At 53.8% G+C, this 21,188-nt stretch overlaps 1 protein-coding gene across 1 annotated transcript in view; it reads right to left on the bottom strand.

Annotated features, from left to right (window-relative positions):
• SLC5A10 (solute carrier family 5 member 10) overlaps positions 1–19,224 on the bottom strand; it is a 75,495-nt gene extending 56,271 nt beyond the window's left edge. Inside the window, exons 1-7 of the mRNA XM_075010794.1 lie at positions 19,114–19,224; positions 16,634–16,705; positions 14,948–15,052; positions 14,173–14,232; positions 13,360–13,464; positions 4,653–4,758; positions 2,484–2,564 (exon numbers count right to left, since the gene is read on the bottom strand). Coding sequence (XP_074866895.1) covers positions 2,484–2,564; positions 4,653–4,758; positions 13,360–13,464; positions 14,173–14,232; positions 14,948–15,052; positions 16,634–16,705; positions 19,114–19,224 — 640 coding nt within the window. The remainder of the gene's footprint in view (positions 1–2,483; positions 2,565–4,652; positions 4,759–13,359; positions 13,465–14,172; positions 14,233–14,947; positions 15,053–16,633; positions 16,706–19,113) is intronic.
• Positions 19,225–21,188: the final 1,964 nt, after the last annotated feature.

Raw genomic sequence — 21,188 nt, 5'->3', positions numbered from 1 at the left:
TCCACGCTTCCCTCCTAGCCAGTCAGTGCAGGGGCAACCCCCGCCCCGGTGGCCGGTTCACCTGAGAGCAGGCGCTGCAGGCCTGCTTCTGTCCCCTCCCCAGCACGCTGCATGCCCAGCCACCACGACACGCTCTGCAGGGAGGTGCCAGCCTCTCCTCTGGCTTACGCTGGGCTATGTAGGAGACGCACGTGTGCTGAGAACAGACTCCCATGCCGGGTGGGTGGGCGGCGTAGCTGTCTGGGGTCAGGCTGAGAAAGCAGCCCCGATGGGGAGGGCTGGGTAAACCCCAGGCCTGGACACTGGGGGCTGCTTCTAGTTTGTTTGGAAGTGATGGGGAGGGGAAAAGCATCTTGTCTCTGTCTCGCCTTCTGTTCCTCCTGCATGGGGAGAAGAATCAGAGCTGGGCCCCGGCTGGAAGCCAGAGCTAGCAGCCCACCGCCACCCTAGATCTGACATCCCCGGCTCCAGTCCTGCCCCCGTGTCAGGCTCAACTCGCCCCATCTTGGTGTCCTCAGCAAGATCCGTGGGATTGCCAGCTCAGCAGGACCCTCCCCTGCCTGCACGCCGTCTTTGTGCCAGGGCTGGCACCCTCGTGCTTCTGGCATTATGGCACTGCTGAGAGGTGACCCTTTGGGGGCAGTTCAGATGCAGAGGGAAAGCAGCCCCAGCAAGGGCCTGTCACAGCAGCTCACAGCTGTACCAGAGTAGAAAGCAGGTCGATGCACTCAGGGCTTTCCAAAGGCAGCCCTTTGCGAGCAGCAGCTCTAGCGTCTGCGCGCATGGGAAGTCTGGCCCAACGAAGGACACTGCAGTTAAGGAAGCCTGCCAAGAACCGGCCCCACCGCTGCCTCGTAAGTGCCCATGGAGCTGATGTCTTTGTGTTGTGCGCCACAAGCAACCAGCAATGTAGGCTGGGATTTCAATGATTTGCCACAGTAACCAAATTATGAGCCAATACCACAGGGTGTAACCAAGCCATGAACCCAAACAACAGGGCGTGTGCGCAATGGTATGTTCCTCCCCACCCCAGGGGATGGGGTAAGGACTCTGCCTCAACGCAGCAGGGAGCGAGCGAACGCACATAGGTGCGCGCACAACTGTGAGGGCTGGGGCTGACCAGGCAGGCGGACCCCTGCTCAGAGCCTTGGGTCAGCCTGAGTGATTTTACCCCCCTAGAGCTAGGCTAATAAGCACGGGATCACTTTGCTGGCAGTTCCCAAACTTGCTTCTTAGCCAGCGTATTTTGATTCAATTTCCAGCTAATTTTTTTTTACAGCCCCTCCAGTAGAGACACAGGAAATTGACCTCTGGGAGTTGGTGCTCAGCCCTGTGCTCCTCTCTGAGAGGGCGGCCGGGCAGGGCGACTGCAGACGAGTTGATTCAAGCTATGCAACTGATGCAGCTAGAATTGCTTTTGTGCAGTCGACTTACCTGCCTAGCGTAGACCACGCCTTAGGCTCAGAGGCCCTGTGCCACATGGCTTTCTCGCAGCGCAGACGTGGCTATCTGCGCAGTCAGGGCATGGGAGCTAACAGCTACCGCAGCACCAGGGCGCGGTGGAGGCAGACTCTCGCTACAGCCGCAGGAGGGGGTTCCCAGCTGCCTAGGCAATCCAGCTCCCCGAGACGCAGCAGCTTGTTGAACCGAAGAATTCTTCTGCGAACGTAGCGCCGTCGGGGCCGCTCAGCTACATCTCGCAGGGGGTGGATTTTTCACACCCCAGTGCGAGGTAGCTGTGCTGGTGTAAGTTCCCAAGGCAGACCAGCCCTGACTGTAACTGTGAAATGCGTTTCTTAACCTTTCTGCTCCTAAGTCCCTGTCTGTGCAAGTAGAAGGATGAGGCTTCCCTACCTCTCAGGGGTGTTGTGAGGCTGACCTCACGCACATGCTCCAGTGATTGGTGCCTGCACTGCCTGTGAATGAAATTACAGCCAGCAGGAGACCCTGAGAAAGGGAAGGCAGAGCCCACTGCCAATTCCAGCTCCTGGCTACGTGCCCCCGGAAGAGCCACCCTTGCTCTTTGCTGCGTGTGTTTCAGAGAATGCCCAAGGACAGGGTATTCCGATGTGGGCAGATCCCTTCCAGCGATCCCCTCCAATAACATCCCCGAGGGTCAGTGGCTGGGAGTTATCCCAGGAAAAACTTGAACTTTAATTTTATAGTTCATTGCCTAACCAGCCTGTCATCCTACATCCCTCACTGGGCACTGAGAGCCTGCTGCAGAGACCAACGGAGCAGAAAAGGCCCTAGCTGAGGACTTTACCCCTGTGTAGACCCAGCACGAAGTCTGTGGGTCCTTTAGACCCAGAGGGCGTGCAGCGTGAGCGAGGCAGACTTCGCAGCGTGGCGAATCTCACCCTCTCCACCGCGGCTTTGAGTCGCTCGGATCAGGAGCGTTAATTTATTTTCAGGGCTGCTTGAGTTGCATGAGGAAGGAGGTTTCCTGGGCGGGGTGGGTTTGCGCAGCTCCCCGGCCGTACCTCTTACTGCTAAGATGGCGGCTCCAACGATCATGATGAGCGTCTGCAGCGCATCCGTGTAGATCACAGCGGCCAGCCCACCTGCACGAGACGGGAACGAGAGACAGCGTGGGGGCATCACTCGGCACCGGGGTGGGTTTTGTGGTCGTGTCAGCAATAAACCCAGCCATTCACCTGGAGATGTGCCTGTTGGTTATTGACCCCGGCCGAGCAGGCCTGGCAGCGCTTCCCTCACGGTGTGACAGGAGGGCCAACTCCACCGCTGTGCCCCTCATTGGGAGGGCTGGGAGCGTGGGCCCATCGCTGAGCAGGAATGTGAGGGCGTGGTGCAAGTGCAGAGGGGGACCCAGGGAAAGCCGAGTGCTGGGCAGGACCCCGGAGCGCAGGGGATACAAAGGAAGCTGGGGGAGGGTGTGTCCGGACAGAGAAGCTGAAGCAAGAGCAGCCCAAGGACCGCTCAGCTCCACGATGCTGTGCAGGACACGCAGCTGTGCTCCCATTAGCCCTCGGCCCCTGCTTTGTCTCTTTCCGCTTCGCACGTCGCTGGGCAGCCCCCAGGGACAAAGGCAGCCTCTGGCTCAGTCAGCCAGCCCCACCTCTTACCCCCTCAGAGCAGGAACGCTGCCCTGGGACGAGCGCCAGTTCTTTCAGGCAGGCACCAGCATTGTGTGCTGGGTTTGTACAGCTCCGAGCTCAGCAGGGTCTCGGGCCACCAGAGCTTCTTGCAAAATGCAGGTGTGTGAACAGCGGCTGTTATTAACAGGAGGGGTGTGTGTGTGTGTGTGTGTGTGTGTGTGCGTGCACGTGTGTACATGCCAGGGGTGCAGAGGCACGTTGGGGAAAGAAATAAGAATTTCTCAGTGCTTTGCCTTGCTTATGACGAAGCCAGCGATGGGGTTCCTGAACTCAGCTGCAGACCCCATTGCAGCCAAAGCCGATGGATTCCTCCCCTTGCCCCAACTCTCCCACCTCATACGCCCCCAGTAATTCCACGCCCTCCCCAGGGCCCGCTCCCTGCAGGGCCTTGTACTCTTAGCAACTCCCCTACAGTCACACGCTGTCCACCATGATCAGCCAGGCTCTCCTTGCCAAACAAACCCTTCATCCTTGTGAGTCAGCTGTGCCCGCTGGCCCGGTGAGCCTGGAACTCAGCCAGCGGAGAGGCAGCGGCTTAGCAGGTAGCCGAGCGACTGACTCTTGGCCAAGAGCTTGTGGGTTTCGCATAACCTGGAACACGCGATTCGCTTTCACGGCTTTTAAGAGATGTTCTCCTGGTTCAGTGGCTCTGGGACCCTGCCCGTTCCCGGAGCTCACAGAGCTAAATACCCACCGCCATACGGGCTATGGAGCGACTAACACCCAGGCCCAATTAGTTTGGGACCAGAGAGTCACCAGGACATCTCGGTACAGTTGAGACGAGCGTTGCTTGGACGGAAGGAAAAGAGATGGGGTGAAGCTTTCTGGGCTGGCCTTAATCCCTGGCACTGGCAATGAGGGCACATCCGCTCATGGGGCTAACTCAGGGGCTGCCACGACTGTGGAGTCCAGAGGTTTACAGGCCCACCAACAGGGGGTTGGGTAACAAGGCGGATGCCTCCCGGCCCAGTGTTTCAAAGGGGTCCAGAGCTTCAGCCACCACCACTACTACTTTGGCAGCGGCTGGAGCTCTGGGTCGGCTGCGTTGTGCTGGCTGCATGTGGCTGTGAGGGACAGGGATGGGCACCTGCACTGTGAGCTGATCGCCATTAGCCCCAGCCCTTCTCTTGGCTCCTGGTCCTGCTCCCACCTTGCCCTGGGGCCCACAGCGGCTGTCAGCATCGCGGGTGGTTTGAGCGTGGGGGGATGCCAGGAATTTGCTAACCAGCAGCCGGCTGGAGGCTCCTGCTCTAAGCTCTAGGTCTCCGGTTCGATTCCTCCCACAGACGATGGCGGAGGAGAGGGGGTCTGTCAGTGTTACACATGCACACGTTTGCACACGTGTGTATCCACAAGACAGCAGGGAGCTAGTGCAACTCAGAAGCCACGCATGCAGCCGTGTGCCCCAAGGCTGCTCAAGCAGGCTCACAGGCAGCGCATGCGGGCTGAGATATAGTTCAGCGGTTAGACAGGGAACCGAAGTGCAGCGCACCAGCCTCCGAGTCCTCCCTGTTCCGACGGGTTGCGACTTACCAGCGATGGTGTAGAGAGCTGTGACCACCAGCATCAGGACAGTGGAGAGGTAGAGGTCCCAGCCCAGGCAGACTTGTACAAACAGGGCCCCTGAGTACAGATCCGTCTGCATAGGAAACAGAGAACACGGTGCTTGGGTGAGGGGCTGTGGGGGGCCCTAGCCATGCCCTGCCAACACCTGGAGAGGTGGGAACAGGTGCAAGCCACCCAGCGCTAATGTGGGTATGACAGAGCTCAGCCCCTCAGTCCGTTCATGCAATTGGAGGAAAGTGCTACCCCACGGGCAGGGTGTGAGCTGAGCTGGGGTCTCAGCCTGCGTCACCTGGCCACAGAACACGGTCATCACCCAGGGAACTGACCTGCCCTCCCCACCCCAAAGGGCCCTCCAAGGCAGAGCTGTGCCAGCACTAAGGGATGCTCCAAAGGCCACTTCCCCATGCTGGGCCTGTCTGGAGGGAAAACAGTACAACAGTCATCAGGGCTAGCCTCCCAGCCTCCCTCACGCTCATGTAGGCCGCCAGCGAGGAGGCAGCATGGTCTAGTGGCTAGCACACAGGCCTTTTACCTCCCGAAGAACCCTCGCAGCACGTTCGACTGAGCGGCTGGGAACTAGCTCCTGCTTAGAGCTGCCAGGTTCCAGCCGGCTGGACCCATGGCTATTACTGAAACGTAGAGCCCTTGCCCTGCATCGGAAGGAAACAGCTAGCAGAGCTTTGAAGCTGTGGGGTCACAAGACTCAGCCAAGACCTTCAGGGAGGGGGACTCAGATTTGTACAAAACCTTTGACTCTTTTTATTAAACAGTCGTGCAGGTCGCAGCAAAGGGCTGCACAATATAACGCCCAGGCTGTGCCCATCCAGCTGTGCTGGAGTCACTCAGGCTCTGCTGGTTTACACCACATGAGGCTCTGGCCCATTCAGTCAGCGAATGAGCTAATGGTGCTAGCTGTGTTACAAATCTGCCTCGACTCCTCCCAGGCTGGGCCATCTGGAAAGGGTCCATGAAGTCCAAGGCTTTTGCTGAAGCTGCCCGGGAAGGGGGCTATTGAGTACTGGCAGTGCTGGTGACTTCCAGAATGCTGGCGCCCTTCCACAAAGAACACGTGACCAAAGCCACAATCAAGCCCTAATAGGACGTGGTATGAATTCTCTTACCCAGCCTCTAACAATGGAGCAAAGGGTCAACTCCTCGTCTTGGCAATTTCCTGCACCGACACGGTGCATGAGTCAGAGACCAGCAGAAACTTGCCAAGAATGATACGAAGAAGTCCTGTGGCACCTTATAGACTAACAGATATTTTGGAGCATGTGCTTTGGTGGGCAAAGACCCACTTCGGCAGATGCATGAGTGGGGAGGGTTCAGAGGAGGATTTAAAGAGGGAGTCTCAGTCAAGGGGAGGGCCAGAGCTGAGAAGGTCTAATCAGTCAGGATAGATGTGGCCCATTATCGGCAGTTAAGGTGGAGGTGTGACCATCAAGAGCAGAGAAATAAAGTCAGTTCAGTCGGTGGGATATGGTCTATTGTCCATCGCTAATGGGGAGGTGTGACCATCAAGAGCGGAGAAACTGCTTTTGTAATGGGCCAACCACTCCCACTCTCTGTTCAATCCTTGGTTGATGGAGTCAAGTTTGCAAATGAATTGCAGCTCTGAAATTTCTTTACAGTTTATTTTTGAAGTTTTTGTTGCTGTGGTAGGACGGCTACTTTTAACTCTGTTACTGAGTGTCCAGGGAGACTGAAGTGTTCTTCAGGTTTTGGTATGTTACCCTTCCTACTTCTCCGACAGTAATGATAAGGACCCCCCAGGGCCCCACTGCACCCTGAGACTCTGGGGGCAGGGGAAGCTCAGGTTCCCCATCCTGCTCTCCTAAGCCACGGGTCCCATGCAAGGCATTACTCATGGAGAGCGTCCTCCTTCATTCGCAGGAGAACAACGATGCAGTCCCTTGCCCACGGTTCCATCCCGCCTTCGAGCTGGGATGAAAGGCACCATTGTCCTTCATGCTCGCTCCCTGGAGCACCTGATGTTCTCTGGAGTGATTTACCATCCTTCATGTCAGCACTCGCCAGCTTCTAAGCCATTGTTCCTGTGGGTGCCACCGCCCTGCAAGCCTTCCCTTTGCCCTTGGTCCCAGTGGTCAGACCCAGCCTTGCAGAGCAGCATTCAGAACAGCTGCTCCGAGGTTCCTCCCGGCGTTTGCAGCCAGCTACGCCTGGCTGTAAATGCCTTTCATTCCTGGCTCTGAGAGGCCACAGCACCTCCACCTTCCCCATAATTTTGCTCAGGTGGCAAACCCTGAGAGCACCCCGGGCTGGTTAATAAGATGTCCCAAAGATGAAAACAAGCTCATTAAAAGCAGGCCCGAACCACTCACGAGACAAGTCATTTCGACTGCCCGAGGAGGGCAAGTCTTTGAAGTCAGGCCTATGGCCCTGGCAGGAGCCTTGCCCTGCCCTGCATCTGAGAGTGACCTCACTTGGAAAGCGGCCCTTACCCAATGCCGGCAGGGCTGCACGAGAGCGAAAACGGGCAAGGGCGTGCAGGACGCTGCTGGAACGTGACAGCCGGGGAACATACTTGATCTTAAAGCAGGCCAGTAGTCATGGTGTACCAGAGCGAGAGGCCCAGCCCAGCCACTGTTCTCCGGTATATTCGGACATGTCACCTTCCACTAGCCCTAGGGTAGCCCATTTCGAGTGCCTGAAGTCTAACCCCTCACTGGAGTCAGCAGTAAGATTTGAACCTGCCACCAAGAAACTACAGGCCTCTGGTGTTCTGAAACAGTCTACGCTTTATCAGCCTGCCTGGGACCCCTCACAGTGCAGCTGTGGAACACGCCTCAGAAACATTGTGTCCCAAACTATGGCACGATCCCACCCTCCTGAGCCGGTCTGGGGACTTCCCATCACCGGGGACGAGGAAAAGAGGGCTCAGCTTCCCAAACCCAGGCAACAGCACCTAGGGGATCTGCCACCCAGGGCACACAAGCACTTGAAGATGATCCCAAAGCAAATGAGACCTTCCCAAGTGATCGCTCTTCTGCCTGATTCAAGAACTTCAGGCCATGGAGTCAGTTCCTGCTGGGATGCCCAGAGGGCTAATACCCAGACCTCTCACCCCTCCAGGTCTGGGCTCCCGAGCAAAGCACTGTCCATTATAAGGAATGTATCCAGCTCAGCTGGCCGACTGCCTAGAACAGTGATAGCTAAACTTTTGGGGTTTGCACCCCCCCTTATTCCTTTCTGCCCCCTGCCCAACACTACCAGTCAGAGCCAAGCCTAGGAATGGAACCACAGCTCTGAGAGGGGTGGATAAGGATGGGGGTGAGGGGGCCAAGGCTAGCACCGCAGCTGGGGCGGGTCTGATGCCAAGGCCAGAGCAGAGCTGCAGCTGGGCTGCTCAGTGGGCAGGCAGTACAGCCGATGGCTAGGTGCAGCTCTGCTCCTTGATCCAACCCCAGCCTCGGCCCTGGGCCAGGAACGGAGCTGCAGAGAGTTCTTCCTAATCTCTCCCCTAAATCTCCCTCGGTGCAGGTTAAGCCCTCACTTCCTGACTTACCTCACTCACCTTCCTTTCTTACAGCCCTTAACATATTTGAAGACTGTTATCAAACCCCCTCAGTCTTCTCTAGGCTAAACCTGGCAGGTTTTTAACCTTGCCGCACAGGTTGGGGTTTCCAAACCTTTGAGCATTTGTGTTGCTTTCCTCTGGACTCCCTCCAGCTTGCCAACAATTTTCCTAAGATGTGACGCCCCGAATGGATATAGCATTCCAGCTGAGGCCTCATCAGTGCTGAACTGAGAGGGACAATTAACCCACAACACTCCTGTTAATCCACCCCAGGGTGACATGAGCCTGTTTTGCAGCTGCCTCATTTTGTTGGCTCAGATTCAATTAAACAAAGCAGCAGAAATGTACCACTTTAAAGACTAACAAAATGATTTATTCAGCGATGAGCTTTCACGGGTGAACTTTAATTAATGATCCACTACCGTCTCCTGATGGTCTTCAGCAACATTACACCTGGCCAGTCATTCCCCATTTTGTAGCTACACGTGCTTTTTCCTTCTTAGGTGTAATATTCTGCACGTCTTCGCTGCATTTCATACTTTTGGCTTCAGAGCAATGCACTGATTTATCAAGATCATTTTCTAACCCTGTTCCCGAAGGGCTTGCAACGTCTCCCAGCTTGGCATCATGCACACATTTTACAAGTAGACTCCACTCCATTATCCAAGTAATTAATGACAATACAAGGCAGTACTGGTTCCAGAACTGACCACTATGGGACCAAGATACGTTCTCCAGTCCGACAGTGAAACACTGACAACAGTACCGTCTTTCAAGCAGTTGTGTATCCCATCTTACAGTAATCTCACCTAGCCCACGTTTTCTCAGTTCACTTCTCAGAAAGTCCTGGGGGACTGTGGCCAAACCATCACCCAAAGACAGGACCTCCATCAGCACAGCACCCGAGCAAGGATGGGTTCTGGGACATTGCTTGGTGAATGGTACTTTTGAGCAGAGGTAGGGAAAGTAGCCAAAAGATACTTGAGTAAAAGGGCAGCTGCTTTCACTTCTGGATACTTGAGTACAATCAAGAAGGGGTGTGCAGGTGCGCATGTACTTTTACTCAAGTAGTTTTCCAGAGGGATGCCAGTGACTTGTACTTAAGTACACCCCTTCCCTAGAGCTGTACTTTTCCTCAAGTAACTTTTTGGGTACTTTTTCCACCTCTGCTTTCAACTGAGTTCCCAGCAGCACTTTCTGCCTGTCCTAGACACTTGGGGAAACATAGGCCAGGATAACGGTGTCCCTTCCAAGGCCAATGTCCTTAAACACCAAAGGCTGAAAAAACAGCCCTATTTGGAATGATAGTCCTGTAAATTCAAACCATCACGGCTGTGCTTCAATCCAGATCAGGGCTGTGCAACCCCAGCGAAAGACTGTCCCTGGCTCAGACCAGAGGGAGAGGAAAAAACCTACCCGAGGTCACGCAGCTGATCAGGAGCAGTGCTGGGAAGAGAAGCTAGATCTCCTGTTTCCCCATCCAGTCTTGCTCTGCTGGCCCAGTCCCATTCAGTGAGACCTCAATCAAAGGGCCATTACTGACCAGAGAGGTTCTGTGATGCCACATTTCCTTTCCAGAGCTTTTCCTCTCCAGAGAGCTTCCAGAGGACGTTTGCACAGGCAGAGGATTTCGCACTGCTGAGTACTAGCAACACAAGTCCTCCCCTCAAGGCTCTGCCATCACTGAAAGAGCAGGACCCAGCACACTCAGATCCAGGCTCCAAATCAGCCTGGGGGCACTTGAATGCAAATCCAGCCTTGTCTGGCGGAAAGCCGCAGCAGTGTCAGGAAATGCCATGCAGGCAGGGTGGGGGGCAGCAGTCACAGAGCACACAGAGCTAGGGTTGCCAGTCTAGGGTGGCTGTATCCCGGGAGGCTTCAATACATGACATGATTTTAATTAACAATTCTTCTTTAATTCCTAGCGACTGCGGGACAAGCCTGAAAGACTGGTAACACCCCACAGAGTGAGCACAAACTCGTCCTAGTTGTGAGCACCCCCTGGTGGGGAAAGAGCAACATTTCAGTAGAAGCATCCCTTGGCGCAGGGCTTCTCAGACACCACCGTGCAGTGTTACCGCTTGCGAGTTACTGCTTGTTTCATCTGTACACGTGCCAAGACTTTGTCAGATCCATGCAGTGTATCATCCAGGCCCTGCCCCAGGAAGCTGCGCAGGGCTGTCCCCTGGGACTACACTTCTTCCTCCATTCTTCACCTGGCCTGTTTGTTTCCTCTTGGGGGTACAGGATCAGACATGGCTCAGATCTGGGTCCCCCCACGCTGCCTGCAGTCCTCGGTTCCTCATCCTCTTGGCCTCACACCCAGGTGCTTTGCTCCAGGTGGCATCCTCAGATTACAGCTGCATTGACACCCAGGAGACGCATGAGGTATCAAGCAGCGCAGGAGGAAGCAGTGAGGAGCTTGGGTTGTTTTCAATGCAATGGGCCTAAAAAGCTCTAAAACCCCTGAGTAAGGCCAGGGGCACAGCCATAACCACCCTGTAGGAATCAGCAAATTCCTGCATGCGTTTGGCCCATGCTGTGGAATGCCATAAAGCTCCCTCTCCCTGCAGCCCAATTCACCCCAGGGCAAAGATCTCATTCTTAATTAAACAAGAAAGCTCTTTTCATTCCTACTGACCCCTGGTGGTTTCTTCCCGGCTACGTCTGAAGTTCACAGCTACACTTTTCCACAGGACTGGCCGGAAGCACCACGTGAGAAGGCGCAGGTAAGAGAGATGGGAATTCAGTGCTCCAGTCCCATTTCCCTCTTTGCTGAATCTGCCAAGAATGGGCCAGTCCGGCTGACATGTGGCGGGTTCGAGAACACTGCCCTCCACCTGTCCGTCTACAGCAGGTATCCCCAACCTATGGGCTGGGACCCAAAATTAACAATTAGATTTGTTAAGGGTCGCCAGCAGCTTGGAGCTGCACGTGGCTCTCAAAGAAGCCATTTGCAGCTCCTTAACGCTGCCACATCCAGCAGCTATCGCTATCAATAGAGAAGCAATTACACATTATAAAGACAGCTTCTCTGCCTTGATATTCGTAGCCACCCCAGGCAAGCCACTTAACAGACTCCTGCAGTAAGTAATTTTCAGCCCCCCTCCACCCTTGGGTCACCGAGTCTTCCTGAATTGTCAAAATGGGTCCCAGCCTGGAAAAGGTTGGGAACCGCCCGTCTACAGCATCCCTCACGCACCTCTCATTGGGAAGAGCAAGTGCCAATAGCACTAGTTGTTAGAGTTGAGCGTTTCCTAAGGGTTGGTTGTCACTGCAGCGTTAGGTCAAGGTATGACGTGAGTGTAGCCCCTGCCTGACTTCTGTCCACACACAGAAATCTCCACCTCGAGCTGGCTGGCCCACGTGGGCTGAAGCTCGGAGTGATGCTGACTCTAGCTGAAAGGTTCCCATCCTGTTGTACACACCCCCATGTGGGTTCGCGAGACAACTCTGGAGGGAGAAATTGTGCAATGGCGGGTTTATTAATCATCTTACATATCGTTTCAGAGCAGGCTATTCCGCACTTTACAGTTCGGTGGGAATCTGTTGCATGCAACGCGGTAGTGAATTGAATTCAGGATGTACCAATGAGAACACAGAGATGCTGACGTCGGGATCTCTCACCACCCAATCACCAAACAACATCAGGGTGAGTTCAGTTGCCCATAGTCCCACTGATGGGGGGAATTGCATAGGAGCTCAGAGAGTCGAAAGGGCCCTGGATCCCTTTCAATTGCTGCACTGTCCAGCAACAAGGGCTGGGGTGGGGGGGCACCATGGTCTGGGCAGTTGCGAAGGACTGACTGCCCGAGGCACCACCCCTTCCCTCCTGAGGCCCGGCCCCATCGGTGAGGGCGGAACCATCCCCCCTCCCATCTTGCCCCAGGGCCCGTGGGGCTGTCAGCCCCACTGGCTGCCCAGCAACTGTCCAGGATAACTGAGCACCACATTAGGCTGGGGCACTTCGGTAATAAACATCACACTATCGTTAAAGCTGTATGTTGCAGCGAAATACGGACAGGCGGCTCACAACAGGATGTGTTAAGGACACACAAAGTACCAGTGGTGAGAGGGGCAGGAGTTCACAGGCAGCTGGTGGAGCCAGATGGGGGTACGCAATAGGAAAAGCATGGGCACGTCTGCTCCAGAGCTAGCACGCAGAAGAGATGCTGCAGCTTGGATAAATCAGCTCCTCAGCTGCTGACCCAACCATTCCGCTAACCCAATCCCTTGGTGTAGCCAGAGGAGCGTGGGGTCCCCCAGCCGTTCCCCTCATTCAAGCTGGGCCAGCTCCAGTGCATAACTCAAAAGGACAGAGGTTGAAAACGTACACCAAAAGTTATCTGAGTAAAAATACAGCTGCGCAGGGGTGGGGGTCGATACTTAAGTACTAGTCACCGGTGTCCCTCTCGAAAACTACTTGAGTAAAAGCACACATGCATCATTGTACAAGTATCCAGAAGTGAAAGCTGCTGCACTTTTACTCAAGTAACTTTTGGGGTACTTTTCCCAACTCCGCAAATGGAGTAACTCAAGTGAGAAGCTGCTGTAGCGCTTCTGTGTAGACATTCGCTGCAGCAACAGGAGGGGTTCGGCAGTGGTTACGGGAGTTCTCCCTGTAGTTCTCCCCGTAGTTCTCCCCAGGCTGCAGGAGATAGGTTAGTAGAAACATTCTTCAGCTGACTTAGTGCTGCCTACACCAGAGCTTAGATCACCCAGGGCTGGGTTTTCTCACATCCCTGAGCCATGTAAGCAGGGTCAACCGAGTACTGTGCTGTAGACCTGGCCTAACTGTTGGTGTACGAACAACCCCCCCATTGGTCCCCGCCTCTTCTAACCCCTGCGCGCTCAGCTTGGCCACTCCAAGACTTCCAACAGCTGCTTTTTTAGCCCTCCCTGGCTCCCGCCCAGTGCCCAGCTCTCCCTCCTTCCTGGGGCCTGAGCACACTGTTACCCCTCTGCTGCTGGAAACCAAATACAGCCCTAAACACCACTACAGCAGCCAAGTCCCCGCGGAACCATCCCATGGCCAGGTTTGATTACGTGGCTTTTGCCCAGGTGTTCAGCAGCAGAGCAGAGCAGACAGGTGCCCAGGGCCAGGTCGTATTTCCCGGCCGAGTCCTGGCCACTCACCGATATTTTGGTGAAGACGGAGAGCAGGAGTGACAGGACCGAGAGGTACATCCGGATTCTCTCCCCTCCAAATCGCCGCTGGAGATACTCCGGCATGGTGACGATCTGAGAGGCAGGCAGGAGGGAACCACAGTCAGTGCACGGCCTGGCGGCCCCCTGGCCAAAAGTAGCTGTAGCCCAGCTCAGAACAGGGAAGCGCCAGGACAGCTAATGGGAGCCCCGCCCCTGAGGCACGGGGTGACACCTCCCCGTGCCGAACAGAGCCCAGGAATGGCTCCGTCCCTCCTAACCCGCAGGGAGCCGGGTGGTGTGCAAGGGGCTTTGTGGGGAGCCAGACAGCCTCAGGCAAACGCCATAGGCAGCCACATGCCCCATCTTCTCGTAGGGTCCTGCACAATGTCAGTCTGCAATTAACCAGTGAGTCAAGGAACTGCGCTAGGCAGGCACTGAGGCAACACCATTGTTAGTATCAGTCTGATCAGCAACAGGAGCATTTCTCATATCCCAGCCTCTGGGAGTGCGGGGTGGGGGATCAGCGTTTGCTGGGAACGACTGCACACGTGTGCGTCTATGTGTACACCACTGCTCTCTACTGGGCAGAATCAGAAGTCCCCCAGTGCATGTCATACAGCCCATTCTGCAGGCTGGTTACGGTGCGCACAGGGGTGGAGTCAATTTCGAGCAGGCTCAGAAAAAGAGAGCGGAGTTCACCCTGGGTGCAGTTCACAGAGCTCCCCCTTTGCCAGCCAGTGACAGTATCTGGTAACGACCATGGAGATGGGGCTGCCCAGCTGTGCCTGTGACTCAACTTACCCCCGCGGAGATGTAGACTGGTACGAACACCCAGGCCAATGCCAGCAGGACGTAGGTAGCCTAGGGAGAAGCAGGGGCAGAGCATGGCCTGATAAATCACAGTTCTGCCCACAGCAGGGCCATCCTAATATTAGCAAGGTCACTAGGTCCCAGGCAGGAAGCAGGAGTTAGGCTCAGCCCTGGCCCAAATTGGACCCAGCCCTGCCCCAAGCTGCACGCTCGGATCTCCGTGGACTCCAACAGGCACGGCAGGAGTGTATGCTGAGGGCAGCACACAGAACTCCTTATGGCCACATCGCCGGATAAAACGCTCTTCCTCCACGCTGAGCACCCGGCACTGGTGACACAACAGAGGACCAGAGATTTCATGCTAACTCTTAGGCACCGAACCTCCTGCAGCCTAAGGCCTTATGTTAACACAGAGCCCAACGGCCTCCTGGAGAAATGCTTGGAAAGCCAGCGTGTGGCTTTCATGGCTATCAATTTCCCAGAGGCTCCCCAGTGGGGATGTCTGCAGGGGATGGACTGGGGACCTCTGCGTCTGCAAGCATGAGCCTCTGGGGCCTGCACTAAAGCACCAGGGACTCCAGCAGGCTCCTAACCATCTGTCTGAGTCCCTGGCGATAGAGGGATCCAGAGAGAGCTTAGCAAGGGTTACACATTTCCCCCATCAGCCCTAATAGGGCTATTGGCACATGCTACAGATGCGGGTCCAGCTTTGCCCAACCCAGCCGGCTCCAGGGACCGATTAGCTGAATAAAGCAAAGTGACTCACGTTCCATTCAAAGCCAGTGACGGCGATTCCCCCAGCCGCTCCAGTCCCAGCCAGTCCAATAAAGAGCCCCGATCCTTCACTGCTGGCAAAGAGGGAAGCTCCAATCTGCAGACCAAAAACAAGGCAGGGCCATTAGTGGGCACAGCTTAACTAGGCATCAGCCTCTTTGCTACGCAGCCCACAGGGTGAGCCTGCTCGCTTGCTTAGGTATTATCTCTCGTGGGTTTGAAGGCTTGTTTTAGTAGATTTATAGATGTGGAGTGGAGCATGTAAATATGGAGGACCCTACCGGCCACTTCCTGCATGTTGAGCTAAAGCCAATGAGAATATACGCATTCAGGGCCTTTAACTGAGAATGAATTAAAGCAAGTTAGACCTTTGGCTCAGCATGATGGAGGGACGTTTAGGCTGGACATCGTGGTGGTTAAACACTGCAGTAAATTGCCCAAGGAGGTTTTGGAGTATTTAAGAGAAAGTTAGATAAACATGTCACGGATGATCTAGACGGTCTTTGGCCCTGCCGGGAGGGCAGGAAACTGGACTCAGTGACGTGCTGAGGTCCCTCCCAGTTCTAATGTTGTATGATTCTATGGCTACCTGAGCTCATGTCCTCTTTAAACTCAACAGGTACACCAGAGAACATGGGCCAGGAAGCCTTGTGTAATCTTCTGTAGTCAGCAGTCCCGTGACACACAATCGCACCTCCAAGATTAAAGGGCCAGTGGTTGACCTGTAGGGAAGAGGCCTGGGCAGGGGGTCAGCCAGTCTGTATTTCTAGGCAAGAATAAAATGCAGCAGGAATATATTGGTGGAAACAAATCTGGGGCCACCTATGACCTTCCAGGGGCCACCACGATGCTGTCACAAGTGTTTCCTATAAGCTGGGTGCTTGTGTGGCCGCTGCGGAGGATTCCAGTGCTGCCCAGCTGATTCGCAGAGCGCCCACAGCTTGGTTTGTACTTCTAGTGGTGCACATTAACACGTCTCAGTGCGCACAACAAAACGTATTCCGCACCTAGGTGGGAAAAATCTGTACAGGGACGAACAAGATTAGAGGAAACATTGGTCACAACCAGTTACGGCTCCTTGGCAACAGCGGGGCAGAATTCAGATCCTGCTGCTCCGAATGCCCCTACACAAGCTTACACTGGCCTACAAGGAAACCTAACAGACCACAGGTCGTGGATGCCCCCAGAACCTCTGAGCAACGGTAGGGCAAGTACAGATCCCATCAATCCTGAATCCTAGTTGGCAGGACCCAAGAGACCATAGATCCTCAGAGGGGCAGCAGTGAGGAGGACCCCACCACTGGAGGATTAAAGTGTGGCTCCAGTCAGGGTGGGGAAGGTTTCCTAGGTGGAAATCCAGCATGTTCCTGTGTTAGGCGTTATGGGGGATGATCTGAACTGCTGAGTAATAATAAACTCAGTGCAAACACAGGGGGGCCCTCCCTGTGGCAAGGCAGGTCCGCACGCAGCTTCGCCCCACAGACAAGAACAATATTAGCTCTGTCTCTCTGGGCACTGGAGGGGATGGTGTCCTGAAGACACCGCTGCCATCCTTTTCATGGGGATAATGGCGCTGCAGTAGCCTTCCAGGGTGAGGCCCAGCTGTTGGGGACTATATTGCCTAGCGGGACAGAAGAGAAGCTGGAGCGAGAGACCAAGAGAGGGGGCATCTACTTACAGGCCACCACGCCATGCTCCTGCCAGCAAGGAAGTAGCCACTGAGCGTGTTCCTGTTCACCCTGCAGGAGGACTGAGAGGAAACAGAGATCAGCAGGGGAAGACTCCAGCCCCTCCCCATAGACCCATCCTGGAGAGTGACCAAGGGAAAAGAGCCTTTGGATGACTAGTGAGAGCCATGTGACAACAGGAACAGGCCCGCCAATGTGCGGGAGGGAACAGTTGCCCCAGGAGCTGGCGACTCTAAAGGGTCCAGGACTGGTGGCCATCACTGGCCATCCAGCAGTGGCAGCTGGAACCATGGCCCCTTCAAATTGCTGCTGGAGCCCTGCATGGCATGCGCCCAGGGGCATTGAGGGCTGGCTGCCCTGACCCACTCCTTTTGCCCAAGGCTCTGCCCCTTCCAGGAACATCTTCCACTCCTTGTCCTGGGACCCAGCAAGTCTGTCAGCTCTGCAGAGGGGAGGATTATAACCACCTAGCAGCAGAATATTGAAGAGCTTCAGACAGTACAGCAGCATTATCCCTATTGTACAGGTGGGAAAACTGAGACAAAAATCTGCCCACCTCTCCCAGCAGACCCAAGCCAGGAGTAGAACACAAGTCTCCTGAATCCCTATCCAGTACACTTGCTACTAGGTAGGCCACGTAAGTACGACACAGGTGGCAGCTTCCTGGGCAGTACAGAGCCCATCAAGCTGAGTATCAACAGAGGAACCTGAGAGATGGTGTCACAGCAGACAGGCACATCCAGCTTCAGCACTGAGCAGAAGGCTTGCCTTGGACGTACCATTGCACTACAGACCAGCTCACATCCAGTGGCAGGAGGCCAACAGAGACAGAGAACCCTGCCTCTGCTGGGGTTTGATTCAACCCCAAGGGAAGTCAATGGGCGTTCTCCTAGGGGGCGGAAATGGACATTGGAACAGGCCTCTAATGCAACACCAACTACTGGGGCTTCCCCTTTAGCTCACGCGGCAGAGGGGCCTGCTTTTATGAGCCAGAGATCCTCCTCCTGAGGGCGTGCATGTGCGTGTGGATTAACCAACTAACATATCAGACCCCTCTCCCCCCAGCAGGACAGACTGTTCATTTTGTTCCCATATAGAAGATACTGTTCTGCTCTAACTTGGCCTCAGCTAAGTCTTACTGATAAATTAGCATCCCAAAACCAGGGACAATTATTTCCCATTAAGTGGGCACAGGGGCTGTAGAAACATTAGCAAATACATTTGTCTATTAAAGCTGCATCTATTGGACTGACTCCCTCCGGCTGCCCCAGCTCATGTCCTGAACTTCTGAAGACTCAGCCAGGCAAGACGCTGAGTACTCCAGTGCCACTCCTGCTCAACACTTAAACACAAGCTTCACTTTAAGCATGTCCCTCACGTGAATAGCTTTCAGTCAGCTTTTCTCAAGGCTGTGATGAGAAATAATCCTTAGGTGATCAGAAGTAATCTTTAGCTCTTGAGGATAAAGGCATAAGAGAGAATACCATAAAAGCAATCTCTGAAGAGGCTGCTTTATGCCATGCATGTTACAGCACCTTGACACTTATGGAGTACAGCCCTGGGTACGCTGGAAATAAGATTAGACAAGTAGCTCAATCGACCTCTCAGAAGCGCCTGAAATGGAAGACTCCGCTATGGCAGGGATGGAAGATGCGGGTCTACAGTTATGAATGGGAGGGGAGGGGACCGTGCAACAGAATCTGTATTAAAACATGGGTTAGGCTCTGAAAAAAATCTGAGAACCTCTCAGGCCTCTTCCAGGGAAGAACAACCAACCTTCTTCACATGCATTGAATGCTGCAAGGTTCAGTTTCTAGTTGGACTGATTCAGCCCTTTCTATGAAGGCAAATCAAGTTCTCAGCAGCTTTCTGGGGTGGGGTCTTTCAGAGACGATTTGAGCAGCCAAGACTAGGCATTTTTAATAAGAGTAGGAGCTTTCCCTAGGACAAAATTTCCCCTCTCCATCCTTTTGTGGTGCAGGACACACAGGAGCAAGCGGATTATCAAGGTGCCCAGAAACCCTGAAAGTCATTTGGAGCTGAAGGTGCTCAGCCCCTCACTAATCACAGATGTCTGTGATTCACCAGAGAGGTCTGGGGGCCAGTCCAGCAACCCCTGCTCACACAAGTCCTTTTTCCAGTTTCAGAGGACTACTTGCTTGCAAGATCAGGAATGTAGACCCTCGACTTGCAGTCAAAAGCAGGCAGGTGGGTAGGAACAGGGTGCAATCTGGGACCCTTTGGGATGGAGTGAGCAGAAGCTAAGTACCCTTAGCACCTCGTAGGCTCAAGTCCAGAAAGCCAAGTTGCAAAGGTTTAACAGTAAAATAAAGAAATTAACCACGGAAGATTTCCAAAACAATGCTCCTGATCCCTTCGAGTGGCACCGGAGAAGCCGGCCCTGAGACAGGAGACAGAAATTGCAAAGACAAACACATAATAGCAAATTAAATTTAAAAAAACCTCTTACCCATATTCCCACAGCCACGTTCAAAGCAAAATAAGCCACAACAACAATAATGTCAGCAACATTGAACGGCTGCAGAGAGGCAACAGATCCCACAGTGAAATTGTCTCCCATTGTCCCAGTACTCCCGGCCCTGTCCCAGAGAAAGCAGCAGAGTGCCAGAGAGGCAACCACTGACTCAGTAACTGGTTAGCAGCTTGCAGGAATTGATCATTAAACAAGCCAGCACCGGGATTTTTGCTTCATCCAGTGAACCAGGCAGCTGTTGAGCTGCAAACGGGATTTCTGGCTGCCTGCAGCCAAGGGAATGTAAACTGGGTTCACTTACATCCAGATTTGAATTGGGATGTCCCGCACAGTAAGTTTGGAGGCATGCGCCTCAAGTATTTAACAGGGGGCTTTACTTTGCTCTTTACTTTCAAGGCTGAGAAAGACATTCAGTCTCTCTTTCATTCTGTTTCCAGGCAGAGGAGGAAGCTTATGTGAAAGAACAAAGGAGTATCATAAGCAGCCACGACCTCATTTAAATTTGCTCTGCTTTAGCTTCAGACCACTGGCTGTCAGGCTGCCATCCTGGTGACATACAGAGTGAAACGTTTTGGGGTGATATGGGGGACTGTGAGGATGTGACACCACATCCGTCTCACTAGGTGATCCCCAGGACAACAAAGTTGCAAACACAGAATGGACAGAAAGGGCCCTGGCCAGTGTTTCCTGTAAGCGGAGTGCTTGGGTGGCCAGTCAGGAGAAATTCTAATGGTGCCCCGCTGATTTGCAGATTTACAGTAACATGTAAAATCATTCCACACCTAGATGGAAAAAATAAGAGGGAACATTGGTTCTGGCCATAAGAGCAAACTTCCAGAGCTTTGTCAAAGGCTCATTTTCTCAGTGACCGTTTCTTCTGATGATGCTTTTTCCTCCAGGGTATAACTGTAGAATAACTGCGCTTAGGCCAAGATTTTCAAATGTAGGTGCCAACAGCTTAGCCCTTAAATAAAAAGACAATTTTATGGGGATGGAGAATCTCTGCTAGCCACAGACTTAACTGGTTTGAAAACGTTGCTGTTGGTTCTGGGACCAGACATTTCCCCCCAGCATTGCATTTCGTGGTTGGAAGGTTTAGCAGGGGAGTAATTTTGTAGTCACAAAAGGCTCCACACGAAACCGGTGCCAGCTACTAAGACACAATTTCTCTGGGCTAGGACCGCCCTGACAATTGGCCAAGGCAGGAAAGCATAACCACACATTCTACGGGTCTGTCACGTTTCCACTGGAAGACAAAAGGGCCCAGACGTAAAACTTTATGGATTCCTTTATCATAAAAGAGGGACAACGAAAGTAAAGCCCAGGGACCAGACACACTAATAGACTCATAAAGCCCAGTCTGCCGCCATCTTCAATTCTATTATAGCAGTGATTCTCAAACGTTATAGCCCAGGGCCCACCCTGTTCAATGAAAACCTTCCCATTGGCCACCAGCCAACTACCCTTGATGACTAAATGCACTTGCTTATCTCTAAATGCCTTAAATACTAAATTATTCCTATTAGTCTACTGGAGCATAAAAATGTAGACACACAGCCATAACGTGGGGCGGGGGGGGCACAAGGCTGGAGAGTCAAGGAAGGCTCTCAGCTGCAGAGGGCACAAGTCCTGCATTTGCGGCTCACTGCAAGGTCAGGTACCAACAAATGCCAGCAGACATTGCCCCATCTCCATTCAGCTCAGAGACCAGAGCAACTGGCTTTCTGTACATCTCCCTTGCTACAGCTACTTCCCTTCCCCACCCTGAGGAGGGGACTCCAAATAGGGAGTTCCTATACGAAAAGGACCACAGAATCTATCAGCCCAGGCCACCCAGGCTGTGAAGCTGATATGTGATGGGAAGAAGGGGAATCTTTTTTCTGCTTCTCAGTTAGGAGCCACAACAATTAAGGGTTTGTTTTGTTTCTCACTTGGGTGTGGCCCCTAACAGATTTTTCTGTAGGTCAGTGGCCCCTGACCCAAAAAGGTTACCCACCCCGGAACAGATTATTAACCCCTTTCCAATTTTTTGGCAGTCACTGAAGCGTCTA

Source organism: Carettochelys insculpta, chromosome 16, assembly GCF_033958435.1.
Source record: "Carettochelys insculpta isolate YL-2023 chromosome 16, ASM3395843v1, whole genome shotgun sequence".
In the NCBI taxonomy this organism is placed as follows: Eukaryota; Metazoa; Chordata; order Testudines; family Carettochelyidae; genus Carettochelys; species Carettochelys insculpta.
This window is presented reverse-complemented; position numbering and strand designations above follow the sequence as displayed.